This window comes from Heliangelus exortis, chromosome 22 (assembly GCF_036169615.1).
Source record: "Heliangelus exortis chromosome 22, bHelExo1.hap1, whole genome shotgun sequence".
In the NCBI taxonomy this organism is placed as follows: domain Eukaryota; kingdom Metazoa; phylum Chordata; class Aves; order Apodiformes; family Trochilidae; genus Heliangelus; species Heliangelus exortis.
The window spans coordinates 6,073,964-6,095,425 of record NC_092443.1 but is presented as its reverse complement, the minus strand read 5'-3'; the positions used below and the strand labels follow the sequence as shown (position 1 = coordinate 6,095,425).

Below are 21,462 nucleotides of genomic sequence, written 5' to 3'. Positions count from 1 at the left end.
TCTGTGGTGTCAGTGTTTGCATTTAGATATTTAATTACTAAGGGACTTGCATTTTAGATGCTTTTACTGAAGTGTAATAAAAAGTTGTCTTTTAATAATCATGTATCAACCAGGAATCAAAAGCACTACAGACAAACTACTCTTGAAGTTACCCTTTTTTTTGCCAGCATTGCTTTAGTTCTGAACAGATGATGATTTCAGTTTTGTGCTTCAACACCTTGTCCATCTCTCAAAGCAAACCAAACCACCAGGCCAGGCAGTGGGGATCTGTGGGGAGGTGAGGTCTCATTTCCACAAGAGCGTTTGCCTCCCACGTTTTGCCATGTGCAGGAGCAGAGCCAGCACTGTTCTCTGCACAATTAGGATACAGCTCATATAGGATACAGGCAGAGCCAGCAACTGCATAACTACCTTCAGCTGGTAGCAGAGCCTCAGGGTCTTCCCCAGCAGCTGGCTGTTGGCACATCTTTGAGTGCCTTTATAATAAGCAGCTTCTTGGAGGAGTTAATATGTCCTCAGCCAAGCTGTATACTGATGCTGATGTGTTGAGAGACCCTTCCTGGGACAACTAAAATTTTGCAGAAAGAATTTTTTGCTTTATAGTCATGAAAAGACAGCTGATACAAATGAATTTGGTTAAAATTTACCAGCATTGTTGCCAGTTTTTCACTGTGTGAGATGTATGCTAGAGAAGACTCCTATAATGAAGCTGAATTAAATTAAAAAAGTTTTAAACTCACATGGCAGCAAAGGGTGTGTTTATATAATGCTAATGCAGCTCAAGGATATAGTTACCTTGACTGGTTCAGGTTTTGGGTTAGAGGAGGATGGGGACTTTTGTTGGGTGGTTGGTTGGTCCCATGAGACCCTACGGACAGATTCAGGACTATTTATTGTGTGTAGTCTGAAAACTCAAGGAATACAGAATGGGGTAAATAAGATGTAACTCCAGGAGAGTAATAGATGTAAAGTTGATTTTACCTGGAAAGCAGAGGGACAGAACATAGCATGCCTTTTACATTCTCCTCCACACCTTTGTTTTGTTTTGTTTGGGTTGACAGAATTGTTTCATCTTGTCAGGTTGCCATAGAGGTAAGAAATAAGATGCAGCAAGTTGTGTCTGTGGAAGCTGATGCAGCTAAATTTCAGAGTGAATCTGCTCACCAGTTCCTTTGGAAAAGCCTTGCTGTGTTTCCTTCATTTTAAGTTACTATTCACATTCATACAACCAGCTTTAGCTGTTTGCTGTGCAGACTTGTGAGCTGGGAAGAGTGTGAGCTGACATGATCCTCAACAATTGCATTAGAAAGTCATAAATTTGTTTACAGCAGATCCTCTGTGCACTGGATGCTGGCACAGATGTTACACCACACTGGTCCTTGTGTAAATTGCTTTTCATATGCAAGTCTGCAGAAGAGGCTGCCTTGCAGCATCAGTCACAGGCCCCAGAACCTGTTAGTTTCTTCTGTTAGAAGGCAAGTGTGAAGTTTCCTCCTTGATGTGGCTGCCTTTAGTAAGGCACAACAAACACACTGTATTTTGTTTACAATGCTATGCAAGTACAGTCTAAAGTTATTCATGTAGACCTGGTATGTCTGGTGCTTCTGGAAATGTGGTTTTCAGTAAGAACAGGATGTATGTTTTAGGACCATCATACATGCATAATGTATACAACAGCATCTGGATACTGTGCCCTGTAGCACAAGTGGTACTGTGAATTACAAAAGCAACTTAAGTTGTTAATAATGAAACCATCTTTTCTTTAAATTGCTTTGGGATTTCTTTGGTACATTTTAAAATTGTATTCTTTTGAAAAGCACAAAATGTAGCACTAGCAAAGTGTAAATATGTCACTATGGATACAAGTTAACTACTGGTGCTGGTTACTCATCCCTGAATGTAGTGAAGTTTGGTCAAGGGCATCAAAGAAAAGTTGTACTTTTATGAAGCTCATACCCCCTTGTCCACTGTGCAGACTGGGTTTTTTTTCTAGTTACACAAGAACTGTTTGTGTAGGAGCTAATAATGCTGAGTAGGCACAAGAGATCTCCCTTTCTGCCAAACATCTTAAGTTCTGACATCACAAAAAAAGGTGAAATAGTATAAAGAAAGATGGTCTTTATGAGAGAGTGTAACAGAAGGCTCACAAAAGCAGTACAGAGCTCTGAAAAGTGTCCCTGTGTACTGCTGTGGTACTGTAAATAGGACTCATGTTTAAGACAGACACGTTCCTGTGTGACTGCCAGGAGTCTCTTACTGTATAAAAGACAGATTTACACAGGAGAAAAGAGTTTAGTCAGAGGAGCAAGTTGTAGTCACCCATGGTAGACTTTTTCTGTCATTGAAACAAAGGAGGGGTTTGAAAGATGATTTTTTGAGGCAGTTTTGCAAGGTTGATGGAGAGTTCACCAGTATGAGGCAGTATCAGAGAAAGTACAAAGGTACTTGTTGAAAACAGCAAGTGGGCAAAGGACAGTGATCCTGGCTAGGTGTAAGTGAAATGTGTTGATAAAAATATATATATAGAGAAAGGATTACTGGAAAAGCCCTTAGAAGCAAAGATACACAACTGCTTTTGGACGAGAAAACTCAGGGAAACAATTAAGGGGTATGACAAAAGCAACAAGATTAGAAAACTGTCTTTGTAGGTTTAATGAGTCAACTTGTCAAGCTAGTCAAATGAAGCTGAAGTTCTGGTGTTTGCATCAAATTTTCACACTGTAAAACTGTCTTTCACATCAAAAGCCTTTCATAGTACATGGGAAGACTTAACAGTATTTGAATAGACTTTAAGGTTTTTTTGCCTTTATTTATAGAGAGAAAAAATCTCATTCAAAGACAAGGAGTTACACTGTGCTCAGGTATCAGATGCAATAGGACAATTGCCTGTGTGAACTGGCTGGTAGCTTCAAAGGGCTACTTCTCTCTCTGTTTTGTGGAAATTGTGGTGGTATGTATCAGATTATTTTAAGATTTTAAAAATGCATCTAAACTATCACAGTAATTCTGCCATTCACTGCACTTAACACACAATTTCAGTGTTTCTTTAGCTCTCTTTTTTCCAGCTCAACTTGCACTGCATTTTTGCTGCATAGGTTTCTAACTTCACTAATTCTATCTAGACTCTACCATTGGCCTTGGGTAGTTTGTATTTATTTAAAGGTGCAATCCATGGCAATAATTACAGTGCCATAGCACAGTATGTGAGGTTAAACTTCAACTCACCTGCTTGTTTGGAGTTTGTCCCTAATAACTTGGAAAATACTTCAGGCTATTTCAGCAGAGACACCCAATAAAGTCATTTCATTGCATAAACTGAAGCAACTTATTTCCAAAGCCCTGATTTGATAAAGCCTGAAAAAGATTTTCTCTAAATCAATTTCAAGCACTGCTAACAGACAATGCACACACAAAGTTTATCAAAGCTACTTAATAGTTCATCATTTTAAACAGCAAACAGAACTTCTTGATCCAAGATAACACTGAGCCTAAGCAGCTTATCAGAACTATATTTTGTCTCGTTTTTCCTACTTTTGCATATAGTGTAACTTGCCTCCATAAACTTGATTCTGATTCTATGAATGCTCTGAAATAACTTTCCTCATCTTTGCTGGCTCAATTGAATTCAGCATCAAGGGAAAACCAGACTCTGAGACTGCATACTTCTTAACAAGATGCAGTAAAACATCACTTTCAGCAAAGCAGGATAGAAGACAAAAATTTTGTAAAAAAATTCTGTGAAGGCAGATAAGGAAAAAAAAGTGGGTTAGGCTAAAAAAGCCCAGTTCTGTTCAACTGATCTTTATGTATTTGCAGACACAGTCCACATTATGTAACTTTTCATAAAGATTCTTGCAAGTAGCTTTAGGGGAAGTTAGAACAGCCAGTGAACATATTATACAATTAATGTTCTTTCAGCAATAATGATGTGGGATGGAAGGGAGCCTGATCCCACTAATGCTACATTTCATTAAGTATATGAAACAGCACATTCCAATTGTATTGTGCATGAATTTAAGAAAAATTTGAATCAAATGTCAGTTAAAATACAGACAAACATTTAATCAGTTTTCGGGGAAATTATGGCTGATGGCATTGTCAAAAGTAACTCTACTCAGCTATGCATTTTGCCAACCTTTTCAATTCATGCAGCACAATACAACTCTAAATCTTTTGTATGCCTCTTGTCTTTTCCACTAGAGGGTGCTGGCCAATTTTTTAAAATATGGGTTGTGTGGGGATAATTTATGGTGCTGTACATAGCAGAAACCCGAAACAAAAACAAAAAGATAAAGTTTCCAGTCTTAATTTCCTTTGATTCCTTCAACAGGAGGATTAGCTGAGTAATTCTATTCTCAGCAGGGCAGTCCTGCTTTCTCTAAGGCACCAGTCCTACTTAGGCACTGGATGGTACCTCTTTGCAGTACTTAAAGCATCAGTTTGGAAACTGTCTTAAAATCTCATCGTTATTAGGAAAAGAAGTAACTGGCTTTCAGATTTTTTGTTTGTTTGTTTGTTTTTTTCTGAATCCTTGTAGAAATGCCAGTTGCTAAATAAATTTACTTTTAAAGAGGATCGTGGCCCATGAACTTCTGTTTTAAGTGTCCTGGCATAATGAGACAGGACAGAGTGGAAAATATTTTGCCATAGAATTCAGTATTCCTCTCTAGTGAAAGCTGATGCTGTAAACTTGAGGAAAGTGTATGTAGCTTAGCAGTACCAATAGGATAAACTCTAATAAGTAAATAATAGCTTATGTCTACTAAATTATAAAAACATTTCCATTCTCCAGCCAGTGGAGGGGGGGAGGAATGAAAGGAAAATACATTTCCATATAGTGCATTGGGCTTCAACATGTATATTGGAGTTGTACGTATCAGTAGTCACAAGCAGACTCCAAATAAATGTTTAAATTTCTTTTTATAGTTTAGTCTCAAAATGAATATTTCTGCTATGGAAAGAGAGCTCATACATGTTTAATTGAGATGTCTGAAGATATTTAAACTGCTCTGAATTTAATAGTCATTGAAGATCTTTGGTAACTAGGAAACTGGAAAGAACTAAATGTATTCTAGACATCACGCAGTCTGCCAAAACTCTCCTTAGGCTTTTGTTCACTCAAGTACAAACCTTCAGTTCAGTCTGATGGACTGGAAGCAATCCTACATGTAGCTACCGATTTAGGGAGCGTTTTCCCTGCAGCGATGCCTGTCGAACCTGCCCACTGCCCACGGCTTTGGGGGCAGAGGTTATTCCGGGAAAGGTGCACCCTCCTCTTGTCAGGTAGCTTCAGGAACTGAAGGTCCCTGTACCCCTCTGACAGTTCCAGCATTCAGCGCAGGGCAAGTGTCACCGTTCGTAGCTGGGGGACAATGTCTCCTCAGGAAAGCCAGAGAGCCCCGCTTAACCTCCACCGCCAGCACCAGGGCCTGCTTTGGGGGGGTTGAGATGTTCTCTGAGGTACCGGGGAAGGCGGGTTGCAGTCCCTGTCGCAGCAGGTGACGGGCGGATAAACAACTCGTTTCCCCCCTCTGCGCAGACTCGGCCTCGTCCAGCCGTGCGCGCTGGGACCGGCCGTTCGGCGGAGAGGACACCGGCCCCCACAGGGGCCCAGACTGCCCTTTCCCTGGCGCCCTAACGCTGCGGTCCGCCTCGGCCCAGGAGCCGCTGACCGGGCCGTGGCAACACCCTCGCCGGCCGGGCCGGGCCGGGCCGGCCCTTCGGACCCGAGGGGGGCGGCCAAGGACGCGACGCACCTGCGGCGGCCCCTGCGCAGTGTCTGCGCGCTCGTACGTCCCGCCCCGCCCCGCACCTGATTGGTGGGCCCAGCCATGGGGAGCAGGGATTGGCCCGGGAACCTGTCAGTCTGGGCCCCGGCCTCAGCGGCGGCGGTTCGGTGCGGCAGCGGCCTGAGGTGCTGCGGGGGAGCCTCTACCCCGGTACCGCGGGGTTCTCGCGCCGAGAGGGCTCCTGAGCGAAGCTGTGGGCGGCTATCCCAGGACAGGTGAGACGTGGTCTCTCCCGCCGGGACCGGGTGGGACCCGGCCGCCCTCTTTTCCCCCCGCCCCGGTTGGCCCCGCCCCACCGGGCTGCGGGCCCGGCTGCCGCCGTTCGTGCACCGGGAGTGTGCCAGGGACGGAGCTCTGCGGCGCCGGGCCAGGCCGGTAGCCCTCCCTACAGGTGCACGCTGCTTGTGAGAAGCCAGCGGCTTGCGGCCCCCCGCAGGGACAGGGAACGCGGCGTGGGCCGCAGCTCCTCTCCGTTGGCAGCAGTGGCGGGGCCTCGACAGGTGCGCGGACGGAGGGGACGCGGTCTCCGCCGAGAAGCCCCTCCCCGTGGGCGCCACCGCGGTCTCCGGCTGAGGCAGGCGGCCCGGGGCGGCCCTTGGGAACTGGCCCCTCCGGAACAGCCCGCAGGCGCTGGTGCCATCGCCGCTGCCGTGCCCGCCCGCGCTCTAGGCCCGTTCCCCGCGCTGGCGCAGCCGCTGCTCGCTGGGCGCCTCCGAGGTGGTGTGTGCCCAACTGGTGGTATTTTCAAGGCTAGAAGGTGTAATGAAACGACAGGCAAAGAAGGGGTTGGGTACGAAGGAACCTTGTAATCTAGTTCCAACTCCTTCTAGACCAGGTAGCTCCAAGCCCCATCCAGGCTCTCCTGGAACACTGCTGGGGATGGGGCAGTTCTGGGCCATCTGAATGCCAGCGGTGCTGTGCTTGTCCAGACTCGGTAGACAACGCGACTGGTCTAAGGGCAGGGTAATGGGGGGACCAGAGGAAAACCCTCAGGGTTTGGCCACATCCTCCACTGAACTTCTGGAATAAATTTTACTAGATTAAAATGCACAATTTTGATGTCCTTGTTTTAAAAAAGGTAAGAGTTCTGAGTGCCTCAAAATTGGCAGTAAAAATGCTCTCAGAATTTTTGATGAGAGGCTCAAAGAGCAAGATAGGCCTGATTGATTAAATGCAGGATCAAGTAGGGTCTTAAGCACAAAAGATAAATGTTTGTTACAGTCAGCCTTTTTCAACATAGGCAAGAGAAGTCTATGGAACATCAAAAAAGTGGGAGTGGTAGGGATTTGCATGAGCGACCAAAGGACAAGTACACAGAGGGTGTGGCATTTAACAGTGTTCTGCCCCCATCATCAAAAGCGAGTGACAAAACTGAAGGAGCTACAGAGAGGGGCAGTGGGGCTGAAGTAAAGGATGTGGTTGACTTGGAGTAACCTATCACTTGACTAGGAACCCTCAGCCTCCAGAAGATGTCTGAGAGAGGTTATGGTGTCTTTCTAACCGTGAATTGCAAAGGTGAACAGTGAAGATTGCTTTTTTACTTGTAATCTTTGATGACTTTTGACCATTAACAGCATGGGGGGGCTGGAGAAATAGGAAGAATTAATGCTGCTTAATTGGAAAATTAAGGTACACTGGAGACTGCCAGCACAGAGTTTGCAAAGGCAATTGTTTTTTAGATGGATCAAAATTTTCCTCGGAAAAATAGTTTTCAAAGGCACCGAGAGTGAAAGAAGTGGACAGAATAGCATGGGCTTCACAGACACACACACAAAAACTGGAGAAAAAACAATTGCCAGGGAACAAATCTTACTGACAAAGCTGAGATGGGATATGAACATACATTATGTCTGTGATTTTGGTTGGAATACTTAGGTGGATACTAACACATTTATAACTTACCATTTTGATTATTTTATGAACAAGCAGCATTTGCTCCTGTGGGCAATACCTGCTATATGCCCACTCTGAGTTTGGGTGAGTTCAGAGTATATGAAGAGAATACTAATTTCCCAGCAAATGGGCGCTTCCTTTGATGCCAGTAGCAATCACATGTTTTTAAAGAGGAGAAGATACACTTCTTTCCAGGGGAGGTTCCTTAATGACAGAAGAACAGACTCTGGTAGAGGCGTAGTAGTAGCAGCATGTGATCTGCCCTGATTTTTAACTTTATCAAAGCAGCAAGGACTATATTGGATTTTCATGTCATTTTCCACGTGAAAGTGTTTTTCTCACTTGATGCATCATTTTCATAGATATTAGCTGTTATAAAAGTTGATTTAAGGCAAAAGAGAAGAAAAGGGGAAGGGCTATGTCTTAAATATCACCAAAGCACTTACATGAGAGTAATCTGTGGTTTGTTGCTGATCATACTTGGTGGAAGAGCTGTGGCCTCATTTGCTGATACATAGAGAGGAAAATGATTGGTTTTGTGTCCATTGTGCTTTGTTTCTTGAAATCTTGAGGAAAATGAAGTGAGAAAGATTAGCAGTCATAAAGCACCTTGAAAAAAGTGATTAAAATCAGTAGGCAAACCCTTATTGGCTTGGACCTTGTGTTGATTTTACAGAGCAAGAAAGATTACCAAGATTACATATTTGGACATTTCTTGATTATGAAATTCCTAATTTGTCGCCCTTCTCTCTCTGATGTATTCACTAATTCCTTTGAGTTTTGGAATTTTTCATATACCAATTAAACTAGAATGGGGAGCTAGCCACCAAAGCTGGGGGGGAGAGCAAAGAACAAAAATACCAGAGTGCACGTTTTGGGTAAGGAATGCACAGTTTGAGAAGAACTGGTTTATGTAATAAATGTGACCATAATGCTGCTTACTGTTAATTTACAGGAATGCCATGCTGTTAAACAAGAGATAAGCCTGCTGAATTCAACAACAGATTGATGGCAGTGTGCATCAAAATGGGTTGAGTGAGTGCAGAACTACCTTATTCCACTGTAAGTTTGCATCTGTAATTAAAGTAATGTAATTAAAGTAGTAGGTTATTTTCCTGTTTTCACTTATGTTTGATACTAGAGACTACAGAAGTGTCTGCCAGTTCTCTTCAGTCTAGAGAACCTGGGGTCAATTTATAGTCAAGGCAGTATCATGCTGTAATTCAGCACATACATATTTCTTTTCCTGTAAATATTTTATTGAGATTCCACTGAATATATGGGATATAACTCTCATAAACATGTATGTTGTCCTAACCTCAAGTTTTCAGACTTGTTTGAAGGGCTTTTGAGGGAGGACTTCCTCTAGAGAGAGAGCTGCTGCTCTGTCTTGATATGGATCAAACTAATATTGTATTCTTAACTTGTGTTTTTTTTAATTATTTGTACTTTGTTAGGGACAGCTTTTGCTTCTGTTGTTACCATTGCTAACCTAGAAATACTTTCACTAGTACCAAACAATTTCCTAGTTACCAGCCTGAAGGAATCAGACCTGAAGAACTGGTTGGTTCCTGGATAGCAACCATTATTTTATTTGCTTAAATAAATAGTCATCAAAGCTTTTGCTTTGGTTCACCTTCCCAGTTGTGTCTCACACAAAGACATCAGTGATTAAGGGTCCTAGGACTACTGTAAATTGAGCTTTGCTGCAACAGTGCTCAGCATTAGTTCAATGAAAAATGGAGAGGAAAAGGGAATTTTTTTCGTGCCTTTGCATGAAATTAAAGTACTCTCCACTTCTTGTCTTGCTTTTTTTTTTTTCTCCCCTCCTTACTGGATATTTGTTGGCCCTCAGTGGTTCTGTAAAAAGGCAGTTATTAAGACAGGGAGTATTGCACAGCCTGAGAGTTGACAGCAGGCTTTCTGAACTAACTGTGCAGGTGAAGCAGTGAAGGAACATGTCTGTAATTGTAGTGAACAACTCTTCATGCTAAAGGAACATGTTCATGTCCCTACATGAACATTTTGATAATTGGAGTGTAGGTTAATCATGGGCAAGGTAGTAATGGTAATCACTGCCTCCTACACTTTGCAAATCTCTTCCAAAATATTTGCATATTCAATCAAAATGTTTCAGCAAAATTAATACAAGTATGAAAGTAGTTTGGGATGATGGAAACTCTACGGGATAAATTACTGTACAACCCTGAGTAGATTCTGTTCATCAGGACATAGGACAGTACAGTGCAATCTGGCATTGTCTTCTGAGTGACTTCACCTCAACAAAGTTGTGACACTTTCTCTGTATTTCCATTTTTTTTACATGAGATGCTGTAAAATGTGTTCACAGAGTAATTCCATAAAAATCTGAAAACCTAGAAAGCACTTTCTTCCATTTAAATTTCTTAATGTATCAAAGATGAGTACATTTTCTTTTCTGAGTTATTACATATTAAACCAAAAGATTTAAGACATTTTGAAAACAGGCCTGTTATAAGTTAAGAGTCACTGCCACCTAGTGGAACATTGAAAACCGAAGTGTTCAAAAACCAGTTATCTGGAGAGGAGAGTCCATAGGTTTTTAAGGTTGACATAGAATGAAGGATTCCAAGTGGCAGGAAAAGATACTAGATTTCTCTTTTTGGAGTAGCTTAAAGTCATTATTATTCATTTAAATAGAGCATATCATAAAGTCATGACCAGAGCTTCAGATGTTGTGTCTAACCTACTTTTAGGTATGATTCACATTATTTGTGTATTTATAAAACCCAAAGACCTGGATTCTGGGACCTGGATTCTGAAGCTGTTTCTTACAGCAGCTTCTTATCTCCTTATGATGGAACTTACTTGAGTGCACATGCACTAGAATAGAAGAGTGAGACAGTTTTAGTAAAAGAAATCAACTTAGCATCTGCATTTTCATGAGTTAGACTTGATTCTTTGAGAGGTGCTGCAACAGTCAATTTTTCAGCCTGTTTGCTCAGGAATGTTCAGGAATATTTATTTATTTTGGTAATTGCAGTTTGTGGTCAGATAGGGTAGCGTGTAGTTAATCCACAGACCCTTAGTAATGTTTATAGTGGTTTTGGTTAAAATCCTGTTTAATCTGTTGAAGATTGACAGGTCTAGTGATCCTAAATCTGGGATGCAGTTTGCTAGTTCTGCTCAACTTCTGTGTTTGTGCTGGTGGTTCAGCAGTTACAGTTACAAGTTGCTGCATTAAACACTGGAGTGCTGTTTTCCTTCAGAAGGTGTATTTTCATGGGGTTTTGTCACAGCCCTATATAGGGATTTATGTGCCGAGTTGTAATAATATTTTCATTATTATTAACTGACTGTAGCAAGAAGTTTCTCAGACAAGAATATACATGAAATTACTAAATTGTCCATGGCATGTTTTATCTATAGGTGGTAGTGTTCCCTAAAGCATAATGAAGCATATTAGGGACATTCCAGTGAAACAGATAATGAAAACACAAGAGAGTTTTCTCATGGCAGGCTCTCTAGTCATATAAATGTAATGGCTTTTTAATCTTCTATAGCCTAATTGCTTTTTTTCTTACTAAACTGTTAGTAGACAATTATTGTTTAAATCTATGCTTTTGAATACTTTAGAATTCTTCATGGTTGTACAGGATGGCCACCTATGTCTAATGTTGAATTATTTCAAAAGGACTTTTGAAATGAAAATTTATTTCATAGAAAGCATAGTGACTACTGAGGCAGCTCGACGGCCCTGTCTCATCTGTGCATTTGTGTATGCCTTGTATGTCATGAAAAGGCTCAGGATGGCATACAAAAGATTGCTATTTTTTGAAGAAGTGTGGTTCATGGATCATTTCTGCCTTTGCTATAGGAGATGTGATCCTTTTCGTCTCCACTTTGCAGAACTTGTATGTAAAGGAATGAGAAATGGAGTTTGAGAGGTTATGCTTGACTGAAAAGGAGCACTCAGGAAAGTGAAGATATGATGTAGTGTTTCAGTGGTCTAAACTTGGAGGAGGAGATGCTGTTGGTCAGGAATGAAATGGTTTTAAAGCAGTGTTGCTCTGCTAAATATCCACATAGCACTCAGCAGCTGCTTGTTTGAAAGATTTAAAGAAATTCTTTAGAAATACTTCCAGAGTGGCTTGTAGTGTCATTGCAATGACAAAGGAGCTCTAAAATCCTCAGACTTAGAAGGATTTTGAAAATTTGCTTTTTTAAGGTATAGGGAGATCAAGTAACACGTGGCTTTAGATACTCTCCTGGTTTGGACAGATACCTTGGTGCTAATTACTTTTTTCTCTTTTTATTTAGCTGTAGCAAAAAATATGGGACTTTTTTTTCTTTCCTCTTACAAACCTCTGGGCTGATTTGGTGTAAATGATAATCTAAGTTTCACATTAGTGTCTTGAGTGCAAACACAGGGGCACAACTATAACCACATTATTGTTTTATAATACAGTACCATTTGCCTCTTCCTATTATTTGTACTCCACACACACAGCATCACAGTATGATTTTTTTCATGGTTCATCAAGGAAAGAAGCATTCTAATTGTGAACATCTGGACTCATAGTTTTGGAATGAAGAAAGAGGAAAAGTAGTGCAATGATGAAAAACAACTCAGGATTTAATATGAAGCTCTATATGCTCTATTGTTAATGTGTCCATTGGCAGTTGCCAGTGGAGTGGAGTAGTATCCCATTGATCTTGCTGAAAGTAGGGAGCAAGATTATTTCAGTATCCTTCATTCCCTTAACTTGTTTGTTTGCAGCTATCCATTCTGATGTTTGATACCAAATTCTGGAAGGCATGGTTTCTGAGGAGCAGCTGAGACTCTAGCTTTGTCTAGTTGGTAAAAAAGGAGACAAAAGGGTGACCTCTGTTGGTTCCAATCAAGTTTATCAGCAGACAAACAGGGCCCTAATGCTCTTTGTCTTCACTAAACGAGTTGTGCAGCTAATTTAAGCTGAAGAAAGAACATTTGTCAGAGGTGGTATCTTGTGCTCAAGAGTCAGTGATTTTCTTGTGAGTTGAATAACTAGTAATGAGGATGAACTTAAGGTCATTGTCACTTCATTACATGAATATTGTTAACAGAAATGTCTAATTTGCATTTCTGCTCTCAGAGAGTGTCACTTCTGTGCCATAGATGACAAATGCTGAAATAGGGATTACTTTTGTTCTCAGTTTTGATGGTGGTGCTTTGGTTTTTTTTGTTTTTGTTTTCCAGTGTAGTTGTTCTGGCACTGTCTTCAATTTTGCTTCAGAGGGAACTATGTATCTAAATGGGTTTGTTAAGTTGGCAGAGAAGAACAGACAACCTCTGGTGGTACGTATGTTTGCATCATGATTTACCCTCTCTGCTTCTGGCAATCTATACATAAGATCTACTGCAATGTGCATGTGAACCTTCCATACAATCAGATAAGGTGTTTTGTTTTCTTAGCACTGTTTGTATAATTTTAATAATTAACCAGAACAAGTTGAAGGTATTTTTAAGAAGCAGAAGTCATTTTTGTGGCTTTTTACCTTTTGTTGCCAACAAACTGGACCCTTGATAATTATCAGAAATTTCTTTTTAATCTTGTTGGAGTGAAAAATTGCAAGCATGGTGGAGCAGCTTTTGTATTAATTGTTTTAATATCTTTCTGTGTGTAATCTTGACAGCCTTTTTTACAGTAGACTCAGTAGTAGCTCCAGTGTTACTTAATTTGCAGAGTAGTACTTTTGTAATAGCAGGCTTGGAAATACTTCAGATCCTCAAAAGATTTTGTAATGATAAAAACTTTATTTAATTATTCTTAAAAGAATAATTGCTTCTTATGACTTTCTTCAAGGCAGCAAAGCAAATGGGTATGTAGAAAAGCAGCTTTTCATGGGAAATGTGAATTTTTGAGAAACCTATGAACATAGGAAAAGACAATGTATATTTAATTCTTGTGTTATATTTGAAACATTTAGGGGAAGAAAAAGCTATTTTGGTCCTTTTTATTATGAAAGTTTCTAATCTTGCAAGCTTTTTCTAAGTACTGAATGTCGAAAGGCAAAAGTATATTAGTTCTTCTGGTTTCAAATACTAAAGTACTTTTGTGTCTCTTTGGTTTAGAGAACATTAAAACTTGGAGTAAAACTGCTTTTGGACAGGATACAAGATCACATGGGATTTTTCTTTCCCCTTTCAGAGCATTTTTGAGCCCACTCACACTGGAAAGCCTAGTCAGAAAGGCAGAGAAAGAGGAGACAAGAATCTTTTTGCGGCCTTGATATAAATGCCACGTTTTAAAGGAATTACATCATGAAAACTGCTTTCCACTTCAGTATCTCTGAGGATTATTAACAGGAGCAGCTCCAGACTTTGCAGTCTGTCAGTGCTTAAAATATGAGTTAATTTTATAAAGACACAAGATAAAGGAAATAGCTTCTTGTTTTACTGTGGAGATTTTGGCGTTATTTGAGGCACAGTTACTGGTTTGTGTCATACATGCCCATGAGATGGTAGGGACAGTTGTTTTTTGTCATGTAAGACCTTGTCGGGATGACCAGAAAGCTGTAGATCTCCTCTTTCTCAAGGAAGTAAAATAAGAGGTTATTTTGGGTTTTTTGTTCTCAGCTGCTGGCTTTCCCACCACTTTGTTTGTGTGACCAGTGCTGTGGGAAAGGGTGAGGGAAAGGGAAATGTCAGTACTTACTACTTGCACATTTGAGCAACTGCAGATTTCAGTAGAAGAGCTCATGTGCAGGAGGAGTAAGTGGGAGTGGTTGCCATGGTCTTCCTCTGTGTTTGTTGTGGGGAATGAGGAAACAACCATTCTGTTTGTTTTCTTGATTTAAAGTGAATGAGACCTGTAGCGAACTTGGTAATTATGTAAACAGTTCTTGGTTTTTGGATGTACACAAGCAGCTGCAAGTAGGATTTGCACATAAGAACAATAAAGGGGGACTTAAATCACCAGTTAAGAGACTAATTCAAGTGATGAGCTGGGGAAAGTGAAGAAGCAACATTTCTTCAGTCAGTTAATCTCCTGGATTAATTGAATATAAATGAAAAATAATACACTTCTTTTCCCCCCAGCATTTCTTGAGTTCATTAGTAGTGGAGATGAGGACTTGGCATGGCTTTAGCAATAGTTTTACTGCTTCACAGTGATACCTGAAAGAGAGGAATTCTAGCTCCTAAGATCATCTTGCTTCTGAAGTTTTTTTTCTCAGTGAAGTTTCTTCTATAGTCAGGGTCATAAATTTTATTTATTTATTTGCGTTAATACATTTGGTTTGCAGGAATTCTGTTTTCATCATGTTGTCTCAGCAGTACTGGGTGAGCTGAAACTTCCTGCATCTTGGGGGAGAGCATGTATAAAAGGAATGACCTCATGGCCAATGTGATGGTCACCTCCGCCACTCCAGAGGTAGAGTTCCATGTTTTTTGCTAGCTCCTGTATCAAAATGGAAATTTTGGCTTGTTTCAGCTTTCACAGAAGCTCTTTTCACTTCCAGTCACATCAGTCCTTTTTCTTGGGAATGATGTAGTATTTGACAACAGAGTAATTTTAGAACACTTTGTGATTCTGAGTGTTCACAACCTATAATTTATTGCTGGTGATGATGATTACTCATTTAGATTAATTTTAGATACCATTCTTGACATGTAACCCTCCATAACTTGCAGTAGTTGTTTATTCTTAATGAGTTAAGAACAATATAATGTATGGTCTAAATGGAGCCAGTCAGAAAGACTTCAGTAGATTTTGGGGGAGGATTTTCTCATCCACTAGTAAAAATGCTCTGTAACATTTTTTGTTTTGTCCCTTTGGAGACAAGGCAGCTGTGTTGGGCTGTTTTAGAAAACTACTGTTTCTTAATATTTTTACATGTATTCAATTTATTCATTTGACATAAAATTTGTTCTTCTGCAGATCAGCCTATTATTTTTTCTTTGTAGGGTAGTAGCAGCTCAGATTCTCTGGAAGGGCGAAGTTCAGATTTTGCCAATAAAAGCTACGATGCAGTTGTATTTGATGTGTTGAAAGTAACTCCTGAGGAGTTTGCTGTAAGTAGAAACGTGGGGTTGATTTCTATTGGATTTTTTTGCATTTAAGCTTGTATAATATTCAGGACTTGCAGAATATTAGGAAATATATAAAATTTCTTTCTTTAAAAAGAAATCTGTTTAAGTGAACTTCCAGTGTTTTTTAAAACAAATTTCTGATTATATAAATCTCAACAAATAAACATGTCTTGGGTTCTAAAAGTTTGGTAGTGACCTGACACAGCATTTTTTTTGTAAAGCCATTGGTTTTTTTTTTTTAGTGTTTTAGGAAACCCTAGCATAGGTTTTAAGATGTTAGTTAACCACAGTTTTTGTTGTTTTTTTTTTTAAACTGAAACCATAAACACTCATGTTTTCTGCTGAAACACTAGTTCCTGAGGAAAATCAGTTTCTTAAAAGCAGAAAAGAAGAATGTTGGGAGGAAACAGTTTACATTGCTTAATTACAAGTTTTCAGTACTCAACTGTAAGCAGAACTGCAGTCTTTGCAAAAGTCCAGTGCAATTCTTGTGCTTCATCCCTTGCTTTTAATTTATATGTTAGCTTGCTCTGGGAAGCAGGAAGGAGTGAGGATGAAAGCTATTGAACCTAGTTAAATATTTTCATTAATATTCTGGGCATCAAAATGATGCTTTCCTCATTTGGCATAAGGGTGTTTAATCTCCATTCACAAAAAAGAAATCCTGGAGATATGCCTACATTCTTCCTATAAGTTTGTCATTTTGGAACAAAGTCTGATGAATCTTTTTTAACGCTAATACAGGGTACACACATGAGAGCTGTTACAAGGTAAAAATATAAAAATCTGTATCAACTAATTTAAAGAACGTTCTGGTGCTTTCACTGCTATTCATCCAAGCTCAGTTGATCCACAGCCAAGAACTGCTTTCAGAAATGAAGAGCCACAATTTAGACAGGCCTGTAAAATCACACAAAGATAGAGCTGTCTGATTTCATCAGAAGAGAGTGAATGTTAAGTCCACAGACAGCTGAGAACATGGTGTGTAGTCTTCACAACAAAATTTGTGTTGATCTCAGAACTTTGAGTGCTGCAAGTACTGAGAACCTTCCTCAGGAAATGTAAGAGAATGTAGGGACGTGTTGCCACTCGGCGTGGTGGAGTTTGTACTCGTGGGCAATTGGCATGGAGGGGGGAGGCTGAGCTCAGGGCTGGTCTGCAGTGAAAACATGACTGTGCAGTTTGTAGTTGGGAAGGGGCAGTTGTAAATACATGGTTGTTAGCTTTTCATAATAAATTATTTCAAATTATGTCTTTATTGCAGAGCCAGATTACATTGATGGATATGCCAGTATTTAAAGCTATACAGCCTGAGGTAGGTTTTCTTCAACTATCAGTTTACATCCTCAGAAGAGTGTTATATAGTTTTTTTCTCCAGGTTTTAACATTTCTACATGTTACTTTGCAAGAGCTCAGTAAGAGGATGTTTTATTAATAATTCTTTGCTCTCCAGCAGGAGTAACTATACTTACATTCTAGATTTCTGTCTATGTTTATTTAGTGGCTGTGTTTTTCTAAGTCCTGGAAGTTGCAGTCTCCACAAATTTCAGTCCTTTCTTGCATATTTGGTTGGAAAGTTGCTGATGCATTGAGGAAATTGCCTGCACCCTGCCATGTGAAAAGATGAAGTGTGATTCAAAACACAGTATGTTTTAGCAGTTAAAAAAAAAAATCAACAGGGGAACTTGGATCATTTACTCTTATCAACCTTCCTATTCAGTCCAAATTTTGAACCTAGTCAAATGATTTTACCATTCAGAGGATTTTCCACTGTTACTCACCAGCCCTGTGGCTATTGCTTCATATCTGTAGGTTACTGACCTCTTCCATTTTTCAGACAAGTGTAAATTTTGCTGTCTCTAGTAGGGTGACTGAAATTTTTCCATATAAACATAAAACTTCCAGTCTCTTAAGACCAGATGTGCACCAATCATGTGGAGAGTCTATCTTGACAGATGAGAATTGGTGTTTTTGCTTGCAGAAGGCTTAAATTCTGAAAGATTAGGACACACAGTGTTTGGAACTGGAAGCACTTTTCCTGGTGTTCACACAGGAACATGCAGAACATCTTAAGAGTGTGTTCTGTTTATCAGATTGTACAAGTGCTTTTCAGAGGCAAAATTCTCTTTGGCTCACTCTGACTTCTGTGAAGGCGTTTAAAGTTAACAGCCTGCATTTAAAAACTTGAACAACAATTTTATTGAAACTGCACTTTTGGGTTTTAAAAACGGAAGAGTGGTTTAGATCTGGTGTTATGGAGAACTCATTTTCAGTATGTATGTGTCTACCATTTGTCAGATTGGAATATGAAGATAGAACAGATGTGTGGTAACTTGAATCTGTAGTTAAAAAGAGCCTGGCTGTCTATTTGGAACTGCCTCAAAAAACTATTGGAAAGTGGACACTTTGTTTCTGGCTAAATAAAATTTGTAGCTATGCTTTCAAATTTACATTGATGCAGAATTTAATAGAGTTTATTTTAAGAGAAAACCTGCTTTGTAACTCTTCTGTTTATCTTATAGATCCCACAGGAATTTCTACTATCTATTTTGCAGTTTAGGTGAACTTTTTTGCCACAGAAACTGGGTTTTTATTATTCATTGAAATTGACTAGTTGTGTTTATGGATATACTACAGAATTTTTAACAGTTTTTATTATTTCAAACTGGGTTAACTTTGAAGTAGTCATTATAATAGGAGAGCATCCAAAAAAACTTTAGATACTGCCAACTATCCAGCCTATTTGCAACTTTTTGCTTTATTAGAACCAAAGTACTAATCTATATTTTAAAGTACCTGCCGTACCTCAGTCAGGTCTGGCTAACTCTCCTGGTTTAAAAAACAGCCAAAAAAATAAAATCAAACCCCAGCTGACCAGGTAACCTTGAGACTTAATGTTGTTGCTGTCTAGCCTTTTTCAAACAACAGATTCTCTTGATTGGAATATCACATACAGATATTTAGGTTTTCTTAATTTGGTTTGCAACTAGAGTATGCAATAATATTACAGTTCCAAAACTGTGTTGTTCAAATGTTTTAGATCTCACATTTTATTAAAAACAATTAGAGGTTGAATATGGCAAACTGTGCTTTATTCATGGAAGGTTTACTAACTGTAATAATGAGGATGACATTCAGGAGTAATAGCTAGGTTACCACCTGGAGTTGCATGGCTGATTTTGTACTGTTTAACTTGTTGTGATATTGCTTATAGATATGTTTAGCTTTAGCTTCAATTTTGAAAGGTAAGACAATGCACTAGCAAAGTCTTTTCATCTGTGGCTCCTGGTTTGTTAATACAAGGGAACCCTGAACTGAAGTAATCAATAGAGAATGAAACTTGTGACTGAATGCTTAGTCTCTCTGTATCTGAACATTAGTAATGATGCTCATTTTTTCTAGTATCAGGAGAGTATATGAATTATATCACCTACAAACATCAGTAAAAAAAAAGAAGTGTTTGGTTATAGTGCCTTTGTTCCTTGGTTTGCTTTTACCAGTTATGTATCAGTTTTTACACCTTTAATTTTTTTTTTTAATTACTGATTTTTAAGGCAATTTTTAAATGTGTTTCCTAGGAACTGTCAAGCTGTGGATGGAACAAGAAAGAAAAACATATCCTCGCTCCAAATATTGTTGCCTTTACTAGCAGGTTTAACCAGGTAAATGACTTGTTACTGTGATGAAGAGGTATTTATGATTTTTATAAATGAAGATTAGGATTTTAAAATGGTAGTTCCTGTTTTCAGTTGCTTTGCCTACATATTTCTGTTGTTCCTCTAGACCATTGGTTTCTAATTATTAGTTCCTAATAATTTTTGCTGATAGGTCATGGTGCAGTGTTAGCAGTTCTTCTCCCTCTTTCTCTGTGTTTCACCTGCTCAGTTATCTTAGTGTTGTCCCTATACTACTTATATCCAGTGGTAATGCTTTTGGGTAATGCAGCTGTACAGATGAGAATTCAGTGGATCAAACTCTTTTTTCTTTCCTAACACTATTTTCTTCCTGGAGCATCATGAAAGTTTACAAATATTTGATCTAATAAAGTCCTTTTTTTTGCAAATCAATTCAGTTGTATATGTTTACTTTATAGGTCAGTTTTTGGGTTGTACGAGAAATATTAACAGCACAGACCTTAAAAATAAGGGCAGAAATATTGAGCCATTTTGTGAAAATAGCTAAAGTAAGTACAAATTCCTTATACCTTATATATATTCCTTATATCATTCAAAATCTTACTTGCCTTTTGTTTGTTTCTGCAATACTCCTATGAGCCATTGTTGGATTGCTGAGGGTAACATTCTCTTTTAGCATGTCTGCTATGTTGTGCCACATGAGTAAGACAAAGGTATGATGTCTGTTGTTATTTTTTCTGTATTGTAAAAATTGCCAGTCAGTTTAGTTAGCAGTTTTGTGCTTATGCAGAAGAGAATATATCTGAATAAGTTCCTGGCACAAATGCATAGTGCAAGTACTTGGAGAATGGTCAGCTTGAAGGTGCTACATTTTTCTTAGAAATAAGAACCAAAAGGAAAACACTAAAAACACTAAAACATTGCCCTCTTTTTTTTTCTTTTTTTTTTTTTTTTTTTTTTTTCCCCTCTCTCCCTAAGGAAAATCCAGATTTCCCTCAAGTGTTTCTGGGCAATGAGTAAATTAATCAATAAAGGATGAACCCAGCCTCTGTTAAGATCTGTGAAAAAGCTACATAACAGCAGTTCCCATTTTTCTGTCTGCCTGGAACTATGTTGCAGGATACAGCAGCTTTTTTCCAAAGTATTATCTCTTTTTGAATAATTGTCAATACAGAGTGAATTTTAAAGAACATAGAAGTGAGAAAAAGCAGTCCTGTAAAATGGAATACAAAATAAAAAATTGTATTAATACTGAAAGGGTCATCACTATCTTTGATGTTTTGGGCTTGATAAAATACTTAATTTCAAGAATTATGCATGATTTTCAAAAACAATGCATTAAATAGTTTTTTCTCTTTTTTTGTTCCTGAAAGAACAGTCTTAGAAAATAAGAAATTCAAATTAAATACAGTTTGTATTCTTACATCTGAAATGCCTGATGTTTTGAGGAGTATGATTGGAAAATTTGCAAATTTTAAGTGTTTTCAGAATTTTGAACATTGACAGCACTGAATAATGTTATTTGCAGTTGTTGATAAGGACTTTGTATTTCATTCTTTTAAAAATTGCATTTTATTAATGCAGCCCCGAGAGTAATTTATCCTGCTTCTCTTTTCAATGTGCTAAAAGTTATTCCATTTTTTAGAAACTTCTAGAGCTGAATAACCTGCACTCTCTTATGGCTGTTGTGTCAGCACTGCAAAGTGCACCTATCTTCAGACTGACCAAGACCTGGGCTGTAAGTTACTGTCTTCTCTGTCTTGTAACTAAGAGTGTGAATAATAAATGTGTTGCAGGACTTAGATCTAAAGAGATGTAAGGCTCTTTGTAGGCACAGTAGTTCAAAAATACACTCCAGTACAGAGTTAGAGCCTCAAGGAATTCTTAGTGCTTTTTAGAAAGAAAACAGCAAAATTAATATGAATTTTTTTCACTCTTGTACCTTTTATGCTACTTTTTCTGAACAGCTGTACTGTAACTGGTGTGCCACGTGCTGCTCCAGAGTGCCTCAGGGTGACATATTCAGTGCAGTTTTACTGATGACTCCTGTCAAGCTTGTCCTGTTCTGAGCAAGACCAAACAAAGCAGTTAA

At 39.0% G+C, this 21,462-nt stretch overlaps 1 protein-coding gene across 16 annotated transcripts in view; it reads left to right on the top strand.

Annotated features, from left to right (window-relative positions):
* Positions 1 to 5,866: 5,866 nt before the first annotated feature.
* Positions 5,867 to 21,462, top strand: part of RALGPS1 (Ral GEF with PH domain and SH3 binding motif 1) — a 68,608-nt gene continuing 53,012 nt past the window's right edge. For 10 of the 16 annotated variants that reach the window (XR_011730296.1, XR_011730295.1, XR_011730294.1 and 7 more), the window contains exons 1-9: positions 5,867 to 6,004; positions 8,638 to 8,744; positions 12,901 to 12,999; positions 14,949 to 15,076; positions 15,610 to 15,717; positions 17,000 to 17,050; positions 19,314 to 19,397; positions 19,829 to 19,918; positions 21,016 to 21,108. Coding sequence is in view for 12 of the 16 variants with exons in the window: in XM_071766436.1 (XP_071622537.1) it covers positions 15,020 to 15,076; positions 15,610 to 15,717; positions 17,000 to 17,050; positions 19,314 to 19,397; positions 19,829 to 19,918; positions 21,016 to 21,108 (483 nt within the window). In the remaining 4 variants the exon portion in view is untranslated. Of the gene's footprint in view, positions 6,005 to 8,637; positions 8,745 to 12,900; positions 13,000 to 14,948; positions 15,077 to 15,609; positions 15,718 to 16,999; positions 17,051 to 19,313; positions 19,398 to 19,828; positions 19,919 to 20,010; positions 20,084 to 21,015; positions 21,109 to 21,462 lie in introns of those variants that run through there. The other 6 variants (XM_071766437.1, XM_071766434.1, XM_071766443.1 and 3 more) reach the window with 4 other exon arrangements.